This window comes from Aplysia californica, unplaced genomic scaffold, assembly GCF_000002075.1.
Source record: "Aplysia californica isolate F4 #8 unplaced genomic scaffold, AplCal3.0 scaffold01101, whole genome shotgun sequence".
NCBI lineage: Eukaryota > Metazoa > Mollusca > Gastropoda > Aplysiida > Aplysiidae > Aplysia > Aplysia californica.
The window spans coordinates 95,250-107,743 of NW_004798371.1; the positions used below are offsets into that span (position 1 = coordinate 95,250).

At 40.6% G+C, this 12,494-nt stretch overlaps 1 protein-coding gene across 1 annotated transcript in view; it reads right to left on the reverse strand.

Moving 5' to 3' along the window:
• Positions 1-12,494, reverse strand: part of LOC101855990 (muscle M-line assembly protein unc-89) — a gene marked incomplete in the record, with an annotated part of 41,655 nt that overhangs the window by 2,598 nt on the left and 26,563 nt on the right. Inside the window, 14 exon segments of the mRNA XM_035973286.1 lie at positions 245-422; positions 698-780; positions 1,326-1,523; positions 1,914-2,011; positions 3,301-3,544; positions 4,174-4,351; positions 4,700-4,788; positions 6,040-6,237; positions 6,789-6,886; positions 7,788-8,013; positions 8,534-9,151; positions 9,996-10,093; positions 11,042-11,267; positions 11,794-12,387. Of these exon segments, the coding sequence (XP_035829179.1) occupies positions 245-422; positions 698-780; positions 1,326-1,523; positions 1,914-2,011; positions 3,301-3,544; positions 4,174-4,351; positions 4,700-4,788; positions 6,040-6,237; positions 6,789-6,886; positions 7,788-8,013; positions 8,534-9,151; positions 9,996-10,093; positions 11,042-11,267; positions 11,794-12,387 (3,126 nt within the window).

Consider the following 12,494-nt stretch of genomic DNA (forward strand, 5'->3'; position numbering starts at 1 on the left):
AGCCTAGAAGAGCTTTGATTGGATTATTCGAACTGAAATGAAGATACAACCACATAAAAAGGATGACATAAGACGACATCGTATGAGATGTCTATATTTGAAATACTGCTTCTCTCGTATAATGCATCAACTATACATAAGTCGAGGTTACTTAGCTATTTTCTCCCTCTCTCTTTCTCTCTTTGATTTCTCCTACACCCATCACAAAAGAACAAATACGTTAGTGCAATGTGTCACGTCATACCTTCAATAGTGGTGCTGATCTTGATAGAACTGCCTGCCTCTATCTTGACATCCTCCAATTTGTCAACGAACTTGGGTTTACTCTCGACCTCGGTCACCTCAGCTGACAGTTGAGTCACCTGACTTTCCTCCACATCAACAGAGGCAGATGCCTCGAGAGATGTCTTTTCTTCGGCAGCCTTTGGTGGTAAAATTTATTTGTGAAAATCGCATCTCGATGAAGAGACAAACAATGACAACAACTTCTGCAAGTTAGTATATTTATATTAGTGTACGAGAGTCGTGTATTATTGATGTTGGCTATAAGTATTTTATTATTGCATTTTCTCACATTAAGACCCTCACGGAAATAATACCTGACAATCACTTTTCATTTAATCTGAACTAAATCAAGTATCTGTCTATGAATCATTGACGTGAAACGCTCTTTCTAAAGCTTGTACAGTTTACGTACCAAGGAGGAGGATATTTCCGAATCTGCCTGTACCTCCAGACTCGCTGTGTCTTCAGTAAGGGCGGAGCTCGAAGTGGCAACATCTAAAGAAAAACATTCGCATTAACCAGAGTTATTTTGCGTTCTTTGCTTTTACTTTGACTTTGTTGATTATACCGTCTACACTTTTTCAGTCTGGAATGCTTGAACGTTTCAATAATAAGCATTGGTTTCGAAGCCATTCTTCCAAAGGAGGATATGGTATAGCATACACTTTAATGTTTAATATTTTTATTTGTTATAATAAAGAATTTTATATTTCCATTTCTTTAACTGTTTGCAAGTTTTTTTTACAATTTCTTTAGAATAAAAAGAAACCTTTAAAAACCATGTACTCAGTATTGTGGTTGGAATGCCAAATGTGAAACATAGACGGGTGCACTAGGGATAGATTTAATAAGTGACGTTTTCAAATCATTCCAACATTTTCGGGGAAACTGCTTTGTTTAAATCGGTGTCCACTGCCACTGCACCTATATATACAGCTATTGATATTCCCAGGGTTAACAGCTGCTTATGTTTCTTCTTTGCATACTAAGAGTTGTTTTCATAATCCGAGAGACACATGTCATGCATGTTGAAGCAGTACCTCCAACTTGAACTTTCACGGTGTGTGTGACTGTGCCGTGAGAGTTGGTGGCCGTACACACGTACTCGCCACTGTCCTGGGCCTCACTGTCAGGAATCTCTAGATAGTAAGAACCACGTGACTCGTACAGACGGACCCTACGACTGGACCTCACACGACGTCCGTCCTTCTCCCACGTCACTGTCGGCGCTGGGTCACCTAGGAAACACAAGAACAAGGAATGAAAGCAATGTAATAATGAATCATAAGGACCTGTTGTATTCTATTATTCTTAGAAGGGTATTTTTCCAGACAATTCTTTAAAAGCGGTAAAAATTAACAACACCCATACAATTTTTTTGCTACAAGCTTGATAACGTTCTTTGCTTTTTATGGCAAACGTTGAATGAGGACTTATGTTAAAAATGCAAACAATATGCTTGGAAGTACAATTTGTGAACATTATCACTAAATCGATTCTTCCTCACTCTTCCTGCTAAAATCAATTACTTAATAATTTTTTTATAACTCCAAAGCGGACGCCGTATCAATGTTGTAATTACCAGTAGGAACTTGAATCGATTATTAATCATTGATGCAAGCACATACCCTTGGCAGCACAAACGAGTTTAACCGCGTCAAACTCAGCGACGGTGACATTTTGTGGCGATACTTCAAACCTGGGAACATGTGGATCCACTTCCACACTGGAAAGTAAATAAAAAATAAGATAGTTATTTTAATAGTTCTCTTCGCAATATATCTTTTTTGTAGTAATTGGACATAATACAACATGACAATGTGTATCATCTTCACCTCTTGGGAATAGGAAACTGCATACCGTGAGGAAAAGAGAATCACTATTATAAAAAACAAAACAAAACAATGACAACATAACAGGCTTGAGGGATAGGCTTTTGGGCAAAAACTCTGAACAGCATAGGTATTGCAATAGACAATAAATGTAATACGGGTAGCATTTATAAAGCATAGCCAAACCTATTCAAACGACAAAATACTATTTATTTCAAACGACAAAATACTATTTATATCAGCAGACAGCTATTCTTAAAAAAAGAAAAATTATGCTTCTCAAGGTAAAATTCAGTTTGGCAAGACAAACACTTACTTTTCGATAAGATATGTTCAAATTGTTTTAAGTGTTAATAAATGTTTTGCAATTATGACTCCTTAACAGTTTCTTTGCTATCCTGGCGATTGTATTTACACATGTCTACATGCTTTTACAAGAAATGCACACTGAAGAACAGGTTTTGAGACTGTTCAGGAAGAAGGAGTGTAAGGGCTCTCGTGGTCTAGAGGTTACGATGTTTGTCGCTCCTTCAAAAGGTCCCGAGTTCGAAACCTGACAGCCACGGGAAATGTTCTTCTCTAAATATTTTCTCTTTTCATATTCTTTCCTGCTCTCTAACCATGCTATGCTGTCTGTTTTGGTTTCCAATTTTTTCGTCTCCCCCCCCCCACCCACCCCCCACCCATCGCCTCAACTTTACCTCCTCTTCTTGGCCCCTGACTCTTTCTGAAGCCTTTCTACTGCTACTCCGTGGCTCCCTCTTACTGCTGTCTTTCAGCTACACCCACTAATATTATGGTACGAAAGTCTTTTCAGAAAAGTACGAAAAAATTTTGGGGGGGGTTCCGGTGGAGATGAGCCACCTGTAAAAAATCCCTAGAGTGACAAAAACCGACAGAGCCCGTCTTCGCCCGCCCCGCACCCCCCCCGGGCCAATTTCAAAATTCCTACCAAACTGGACTACATTTAATGTGGCCCGGGCAATCATATTCCCTTATCCAGTTGCGGGCGCCGTAAAACACTTCCCCCCCCCCCCCGCCCCCCCCCCCAAAAAAAAAAGAAAGAAAAAAAGAGGGAAGAATGAATGCTTATTCACAGATCCAGTGCCTGATGTGACTAATTTGATCATAGCATTTCAAAACCTTAGTAAATCCTTGTAACGGTCACATTCCCTATAATCACCTGGGTGTGGCTTCCGTGATCTCTGTCGACTGTGAGCTGACCGGAGCCGCTACGGCGACTTCTATGTCTGTATGAGTTTCCCCAACAGAGCTAAGGGCGGTAACTCTGTAAGTCCCGGTGTCTGCTTCGGTGGCATCCTTGATCTCCAGAGTGTGCACATCACTGTCTGACGAAATTGAGAACCTACCGCCATCTTTGATTTTTTCACCTCCCTTTGACCACTTGACTTCTGATTTCGGTGTACCTAGCATGAGGAAAAGAACCTTAAAATACACTACGGAATACAATAACCCTTTCATGCCCCACCCAAATATGTAGATGAAACGATAAAATAATCTATACTCTCTGATTTCTATGGGGACACCATAATAACTGATTTAAAAAAACTAACTTAAAACTACTGTGATGGCCAATGATTTAACCAGACTGCAAACAAAGACCGAAAAAATCAACAAGTAGCCAGATGTGGTAGTGAGAAGTTAAGTGTTAAAAACAATCAAGAAACGACAAATGCAGTTTTTGAGACACCTGAATAGACATATTGGTCTTGAACATCTGGCAAAATTGAAGGCAAACGAGGCAGGAGTAGGCCAAGAGCAACCTACTTAGAGAACCTGGAGAAATGGGTAGCGGGGAAAGATCAGGGAAACGTAACTTTTTTTAGAGCATCCGAGCAAAGGAATGGATGGACAACCATGATCGCCGATGTCTGCCACAGATCTGGAACTGGATGATAATGAGCCAGATGTAAGTTAGTTTTGTAAACAGTATCTTATATACCAGTAGACTGCATTTGCAATTCACAATGACCGGTGAATTTCACAAAATTGACTTGTATGATGTAAAGACATGATTTCACTTGTATCGTTTTACCTTCAATAGTTGTGCTGATTGTAAGCGAGATTCCCGCCTCTGTCTTTATGTTTTCAGGCTTCTGAACCACTGTGGGCTTGCTTTCCACCTGTGTCACCTCAGCTGTTACGTCACGTGACTGACTCTCCTCCACCTCCACACTGCTTATGGTTTCTGTGGAAGTCTTCTCTTCGGTTGTCTAGAAAATTAGAAATGACGGTAAGGTAGTAGTAGTAGTAGTAGTAGTAGTAGTAGTAGTAGTAGTAGTAGTAGTAGTAGAAGTAGTAGTAGTAGTATGAGGAGGAGAAAGAGGAGGAGGAAGAGAAGGATGAGGAGGAAGAGGAGGAGGTAAAAGACGACGAGGACGAGAACAAAGAGGATGTGGTGATGGTAGACAAGAAAAAGTTTTCACCATAGAGTTAAAATCTCGCCTTGCTCCAAGAAATGTCACTGACTCTATTTCTTTTAGTGAAATCCTAGGTCGTAATGTTCTTAACAATTTGCTCCTTTCATGAGGTCATAGGTCAAAAATAGAAAGGTGGCAAACCTGAGAGGAAGAAATCTCTGAGTCCGCCTCCACTGTTAGTACACCCGTCTCCTGTGCTTCCTCTGTTGTGGTTGTAGATGTTTGAATATCTGAAACATTGAGTTGATATGATTTGTATACACTTTTTGATTAAGCGTTAAAAGTGGCATACTGTTTATTCTGCAGGACGGAGTATAAGATTATGCAAATTACAGTCACGTAACAAAGAACTAAAGCGATTAACATTTATAAGCAGTGGTCTCTATTCATTGCCGCATTGAAGGAAAAAAATTACATTCCTCAATTTTGAAATAACTCGACTCAAATGTAATATAAAGGTGCGTATTTCACTGTTTGTCCGATCTCGATCCACAGAACACACTAGATCTACACAAGACATCATCGATTGTAAACCCGTCCAAAACTTCATTCAAATGTACGCACACAATCTAAGCCAAGTAACAAGGCGACATTAAACAAACTCACACAAAAACGCACCCACCCACCCACCCACCCACCCACACACACACACACACACACACACACACACACACACACACACACACACACACACACACACACACAGAGAGAGAGAGAGCGAGAGAGAGAGAGAGAGAGCGAGAGAGAGAGAGAGAGAGAGAGAGAAAGAGAGAGAAACACACACCCATACACTGAATAATAGAGGGGGAGTTGTATGTGTGGGGGAGAGGTGCTTGGTTTAGAGCCACTAGGGTGTACAAACTAGAGGCCAAACGATGCTTAGGGGTACATAACACAATGTGTGGATGCAGCTGTTGCCCTGACAGAGGAACCTATAGAGCCTGCCTGTCTGTTTGTCTCTGTCTAGGCCCATCAAGGTCAATACACCAGTTATTTGCAATTGGTAGAAACCTGAAAGTCGGGGCTTCAGACCCACGCCAATGAATTTTAATTCTCTCCGACATAAGGAGAGTCGGACTAGACAGAGCTAGAGTTGTAGAACGATGTAACAGTACATTGTAAACATCCAGAATGGTCAGAAAGCTTCTCAGGTTGTGCTTCAAAAGTTTTGCTTGGGCCTTCGTGGTGTGGTGCTCAGAATATCTTTGGCTCATTTGATTATTTTTGTTAACTTTTCTTTGTTTTTAATTTAGGTAGCAGATGTAAGTTTTTGGTGAAGACGTTCAGGTAGGGCTAAAGCAGCACTCTCCACCCCACATGATGAGTAACTCCAGTCTACATAAGTACACTTACATTACCTTTCACCAAAACTTAACACAGCATCATATTATTATCATATTATTATCATAATAATAATAATAATAATAATAATAATAATAATAATAATAATAATGATGATGATGATGTAAATTGCATCTCACCTCCAACTTGAACTTTCACGGTGTGGGTGACAGTGCCGTGAGAGTTTGTGGCCGTACACACGTACTCGCCACTGTCCTGGGCCTCACTGTCAGGAATCTCTAGATAGTAAGAACCACGTGACTCGTACAGACGGACCCTACGACTGGACCTCACTCGGCGTCCGTCCTTCTCCCACGTCACTGTGGGCGCTGGGTCACCTGATGAGAAAATATGTTTTAGATGTCAGTACAAGAAGAATGCAAAGGAAAACGTTTAAGAAAAAGAAAGAATAGATTTTAAGACGCTACATGAGGGTCGAGTAATTTGTGTCAAAATAGAAAGAAAAAAACATAGTACAACTTATATTATGTTAATGTGATTCAGAGACATACGCCATATTATGCACCAATAATATCACATGGACATTAATTATACGTCACCATTTCTCTTATTATTTCTTCGGACTCTATACACCTCCCTCCCTCTCTTACATTCTCCCGCACTTTCTCCATTTTCCTCCTCTTCTCCCCCGTCTTCCTTTCTTCCAAATCCCCCCTCTCTCTCTCTTTCTCTGTCTGTATCTCTCTATCTATCTATTTGACTGGCAAACACACATACACACACGCGCACACACACACACACACACACCCTCACATAAACACGCCCAAATCTCTTAAAAGCTCAATCTTCTCCTCCGCTGTGTTTGTTCCACCAGTTCTACACGCAGTTTTCAACTTCCCTTAGCCACTCCATCTCAACAATCCCTTACCTTGAACAGAACAAACCAGTTTGATGTCTTCGAACTCGCCGATTGCCACATCCGTAGGCGCCACCTCAAATCTTGGTGTGTGTGGGTCCACTTCCAAACTGAATGACAAAACAACCACATGATATATCATTCTCTTTTTATCTTGGAAGAGAATACTAGTATTATAATAGGGAGATAGGTCACAATAGTATGTACATACATTTACACCAGGCGTGGGAAAGGATAGATTTGACTTCCATTTCTGTTCAACATAAAATGTGTCAAAACACGGCGTTCGTCAAATTTTGGGCATGTGGGGTTATCTTAAGTGCTGCTCATTTGTCTTTCTTTTGACGAATAAAACTCCCCATCTATCTTGTATAGAAGCCGAGACATTTTCAATTGAAGAAGGCACGGGCCGCCTGGTTTCAGTTGTAGAATTAGCGAGAAAAAAATACCCTAAAGTGTGATTGCCTCTGTAGCTTGAAAGTCTTTGGAAACTGTAAATTTACATTTCTTGAGTTTTTACTCGACTTTTTTTTTCTCAGCAAAACCCACACAGAAATATGTTCTTAAATGAGCATAAAAATGTTGAGAAAGAAATTTTTTTTAAAAATTGATAAAACTTGCAAAACCGCCGGAAAATTCAATTTCGTTACTTTGACGAGCGCCTGATTTCATCACATTGCCTCACAAATGTAGTTGTGTCGTAAGTGTGTGGGATCAATCATTTGTGTGCTCATTGTGTGTATTCAGTAGTAATCCTGATTGGTCGTCTTCTGAACTCAAAACACACCTGCGTGTATTGCATACGGCCTAAGGAAGACGTAATACATACTGAGAAAAAGCACACATTATAAATTTTGAGCTTACGTTCGACCTACATTTTTCGAAAGAAACATCGACATGATTTCATCAAATTTATGTTTGGACAAAACAATAAGCAATCAAAATATTATTATTGGTACAACAAAAAAGAGCTAACATTTATTGCTGTTGCCATATTGATGATGTTCATACCTGGGTTGCTGTTTCTTGACTTCGGCAGCAGCAACTTCAACCTGAATGTCTGTGCAAGTTTCTCCAGCAGAGCTAAGGGCAGTAACTCTGTATGTGCCACTGTCAGCCTCTGTGGCATTCATGATCTCCAGGGTGTACACGTCACCTTCACACCTGATAGAGAAGCGTCCGTCGTCTGTGATTGCCTTGCCACCGCTGGACCACGAGATTGTTGGTTTGGGCGTTCCTGTTGTATGGATAATAATATGCTTACTTTATTCCTATTATCCGAATTTAAGATTGGAACATTTTTACCCTTAAAAACGCTCCTTTTTATTCTTTTTTTCCCGTTCCGAATATCTATTTCAAAGTGATACTCGTTTATAGGTTGTAAATGCAAGTAGTAAGAATTTATTCATATAAATAACATCATAGTCCTTGTTACCTACTAACATGTTATTTGAACGTATTTCGTCTGTGGATGTAGAACAGACGAAAAGGCAAGTTGAAACAATATCTGCACAAAAGCTGTTGTCGGAATTTGGGGAAAAGCTCAAAGCATTCTGCTGTCCAAACTAAAGTCGTCATAATGGCAAAAATATAATAAGGGAAAATCAATCTTACGCATTTGTTCATTTACTCGAAAGAAACTATTCGGAAAGTAGCACCATCTGGTGTATCAGACATATCAAGCACATAGTGATAATTGATGAACGATCTCTTTTCACTGTTGACCTACTAAAATCTGATTTATGAAAGCATATAACTATTCCAATAGCAGAAATCTAACGGATGCTCACCTTCGAAGGAAACACTGAGAGTAACTGTTCCCCCAGCTGTTATTTTCACATCCTCCATTGTTTTCACCAGCTTTGGTTTTGTCTGCTCAACGATTTCTTCTTTCTTGTCCTCTTTCTGTTCTGGTGTCTTCTCAACTGGTTCTTCTTCCACTGGTTTGGACTTTGGAGAAACTTCAGCTGGTTCAGCAGCTGGTTGTTCTGTGTCTGTCTTGCCGTGAGGTGTAGTGATTTCTTCTGCTGGTTTTTCTGTTTCGGGCTTGGCCTCAGGTTTAATGGCTCCTTCAACAGGTTCAGGTTTTGGTTCTTCTGCCTTGGCTGGAGCTTCAATCTGCTCTGTAGCAGGCTCTGAAGGGGGTTCTTCATCTGCTGCAGCAGTTGGTACCGGGCCTCCAACGTTGACCTTCACAGTATGTTTGACACTGCCGTGATAGTTGGTGGCAGTACACACGTACTCGCCACTGTCCTGGGCCTCACTCTCCCGGATCTCCAAGCAGTAAGAACCACGTGACTCGTACACTCGGATCCTTCGGCCAGATCTCACTCGGCGTCCGTCCTTTTCCCACTTCACATTGGGAAGTGGGTCTCCTGGAGACATAAATATAACTTGCTCATATTAGCCATTGGGTTAAAACAAATCTGGTGAGCTTTATTCCTCTTTTGATCGGATTGTAGCCATAGCACAGTTAAAAAAAGAATAGATGTTTCTTTTTAGGAGCTAATCTGTGTAGTAGCTGAAGCGTATGAAATCTATAGCACACTATCTCTACTTCGGTTCAGGGTAATCACTCAAGTGTAAACGTCAAAGAAAGTGCCTTTTCTCAAAGACTATTCCTGAATCCTTCGTTGTTAAAAATGTCTACACATCCATACACTTTTAACAAATGTACTGTGCCCATTCCATCCTCACCTTTTGTCTTATTTCTAAGCGGAGAAGAATGCTCACTAGATCTATATCGTGGATAATTTAACAAAGAAACATGCAGCAAACCGACGCACTCATAAACGACAATATTCGAGGTAGATACAGATGTATACAGATGACGTAATATACTGGAAAGCATGAGCAATAAAGAAGAACCCTCTAATGCAGGGAGCGAATAAATCTGCAACAGTATAGAAGAGAGAAAAATAATATACTATAGACTTAGCAGTTGTTGTGTTGCACTGAAAAAAAACAACAACTTACAGAACCGATGAAATTTAAATACAGTTGAATGAAACCTACTTTTCTATCCACCTCTGTCTTGTGAATTTGTTATTAACACACGATTTTCACGCCATCACCACCACCCCACCCCACCCCACTTCTCTTTTTCCAGAAGACGGTAGTTGGATCTCCTTACGAACATAAAATACTGTTTTGAGATTTTAAAAAGAAGAACGAATCGTTGTCTTGCATTATATCCACTATGATTACTCAGACCCTCACCTTTAATAGCACAGACCAGTTTGATCTCCTCCAGCTCTCTGACAGCCACGTCTGAGGGTGCCTCCTCGAATCTTGGGAAGTTGGGATCTACCTCAACACTGAGATGAGTGACAAATCGTAGAGCATTCAATTATACTATACACAAGTATGAGGCTTTTACTTTTAGACAGAGGATGTGGAAATTACACGCACTCGTTTGGAGAGCCATTTATTGCAATGTAAATCAAGAATAAATGCTTGATTATTTGCAGTATATAGATAGATAGATAGATAGATAGATAGATAGATAGATAGATAGATAGATAGATAGGTAGGTAGGTAGATAGATAGATAGATAGATAGATAGATAGATTGATTGATTGATTGATAGATAGATAGAGGGAGAAGGGGAGAGAAGGAGGGAGGGAGAGAGAGAGAAGAGAGAGGGAGAGAGAGGGAGAGAGAAAGAGAGAGACAGAGAGAGAGAGAGAGAGAGAGAGAGAGGGAGAGAGAGAGAGAGAATGGGGAGGGGATGGAGAGATTGCTACCTCTCTCAAATGGCTTTTTTATTTTGGTCTCCTAGAGCCAGAGTAACATGAAATCCAACTAACCGATCGCCACTCCACACGGCCTAGGGGTCATACCACAGACGATCACCCTAGTGTAATAATATTCAGGTCAAATTAATCAGATGAACACCTTTATTAGCCTTTTTCGATATATGAGCCCAAGCACTTAGCATAATTAGATGGCAGAAGTAGTGTGAGGCTGTGATAAAAAATAAGGAAAATAAAATGCTAAAGAAAACAAAATTTGGGGTGGTGAGAAGGAAAGAAGTTGTCAATGACGTAAATTGTAAGTTACAAAAAACGTATATTAAGGAATGTTTTATATCTTTTAAACGTTGATTCCGTTATTTACGCAAAATAAGTCGCTCTACAAAGAAGCAATATATTATTTGTAACTCGGGAGCTGTTTACTTCGTACACAGGAAAAGGGTCATGAGAGTTATGACATATTTATTTTATCAAATGCTCAAAGAGGTAAAACTAAGTAACTATACTTACGTAGGTTCTGGTTTCTTGGTCTCTGCTGGGGAAACGTTGACATTTATGTCTGTGTAAGTTTCTCCAGCAGAGCTATGGGCAGTAATTCTGTATGTGCCACTGTCAGCCTCTGTGGCGTCATTAATCGCCAGGGTGTACACGTCACCTTCACACGTGACAGAGAAACGTCCGCTGTCTGGGATTGTCTTGCCTCCCTTTGACCATGTAATTGTTGGCTTAGGAGTTCCTGTACCCAAGAGGAAAATAGTTAAACTTGTTTTATGGACGATATTTTACCTTCCAAACCGAAAAATCTGATTAGAAAAGTTTAATTCAGACTGTTGATACTTATTTTCGACTCCGAGCCCAGAAGGATAATATTTAACTTGACATATGCCTCAAGCTTGAATACACGGTGGTATTCCTTTCAAAATTATTATATTTAAGCTGTTTTATGTATCCATGCTAGAGTTTTCTCTGTTTTCTTTTGTTTTGTTGTTGTAGTTTGATGTTGCTGCTGTTGCTGATGTTGCAAAGGTTTTCGTTGTTAATGTTGTAGTTGTTGTTTTTGTTGTCGCCGTCGTCGTTTTCTTTGTTGTTGCTATTGCTTTTGTTGTTGCAGTCTTGAGTGTGGTAGGCAGGGGGGGGGGGTCCTCTCCTCTCTTTTGGGGAAAAGGGGTAAGAGAAAGATGAAGATAGTCATAAATGAACAATCAGACTTCACATTTAAATTGAATGCGTTTCGGTAGGATCTATAAGAAAAGGTAACATACCTTCGATAGATGTGCTGAGAGTTACTTTTCCTCCAGACGTTGCTTTGACATCCTCAACCGTTTTGACCAGCTTCGGCTTTGTCTGCACAATTACTTCTTCTTTTTCCTCTTCATTTTCTTCCACCTTTTGCGGTGGTTCCTCGAGGTCTGTTTTGGATTTTGCAGTAAGGTCTTCCTCAGCAGGCTTGGAGGAGGCTGTCTCTGCGTCTGTCTTGCCTCCTGGAGCAGTGGTTTCCTTCTCAGGCGCTGGTGGTATTTCTTCAGTAGCAGGCTCGGCTTCAGGTGTAATTTCCTCTTTGATAGGTTCAGATGGTTGTTCTTCTGTCTTGGCCGGAGCTGGAACCTCTTCCTTTGGAAGGTCGGATGGTGGTTTTTCTCCAGCAGTTGGTATCGGGCCTCCAACGTTGACCTTCACAGTATGTTTGACACTGCCGTGATAGTTGGTGGCAGTACACACGTACTCGCCACTGTCCTGAACCTCGCCTTCTCGGATCTCCAAGCAGTAAGAACCACGTGACTCATACACCCGGATCCTTCGGCCAGACCTCACTCGGCGTCCGTCTTTCTCCCATTTCACATTGGGAAGTGGATCTCCTGTTGACATGATATTATAACAAAAAAGTATGAAACACTAGTGCTGGCGTTCGTTTGTCATATTTTTAAAAACAGTTTCGTCATCAATTCTAAAATGCTGGGGGGGG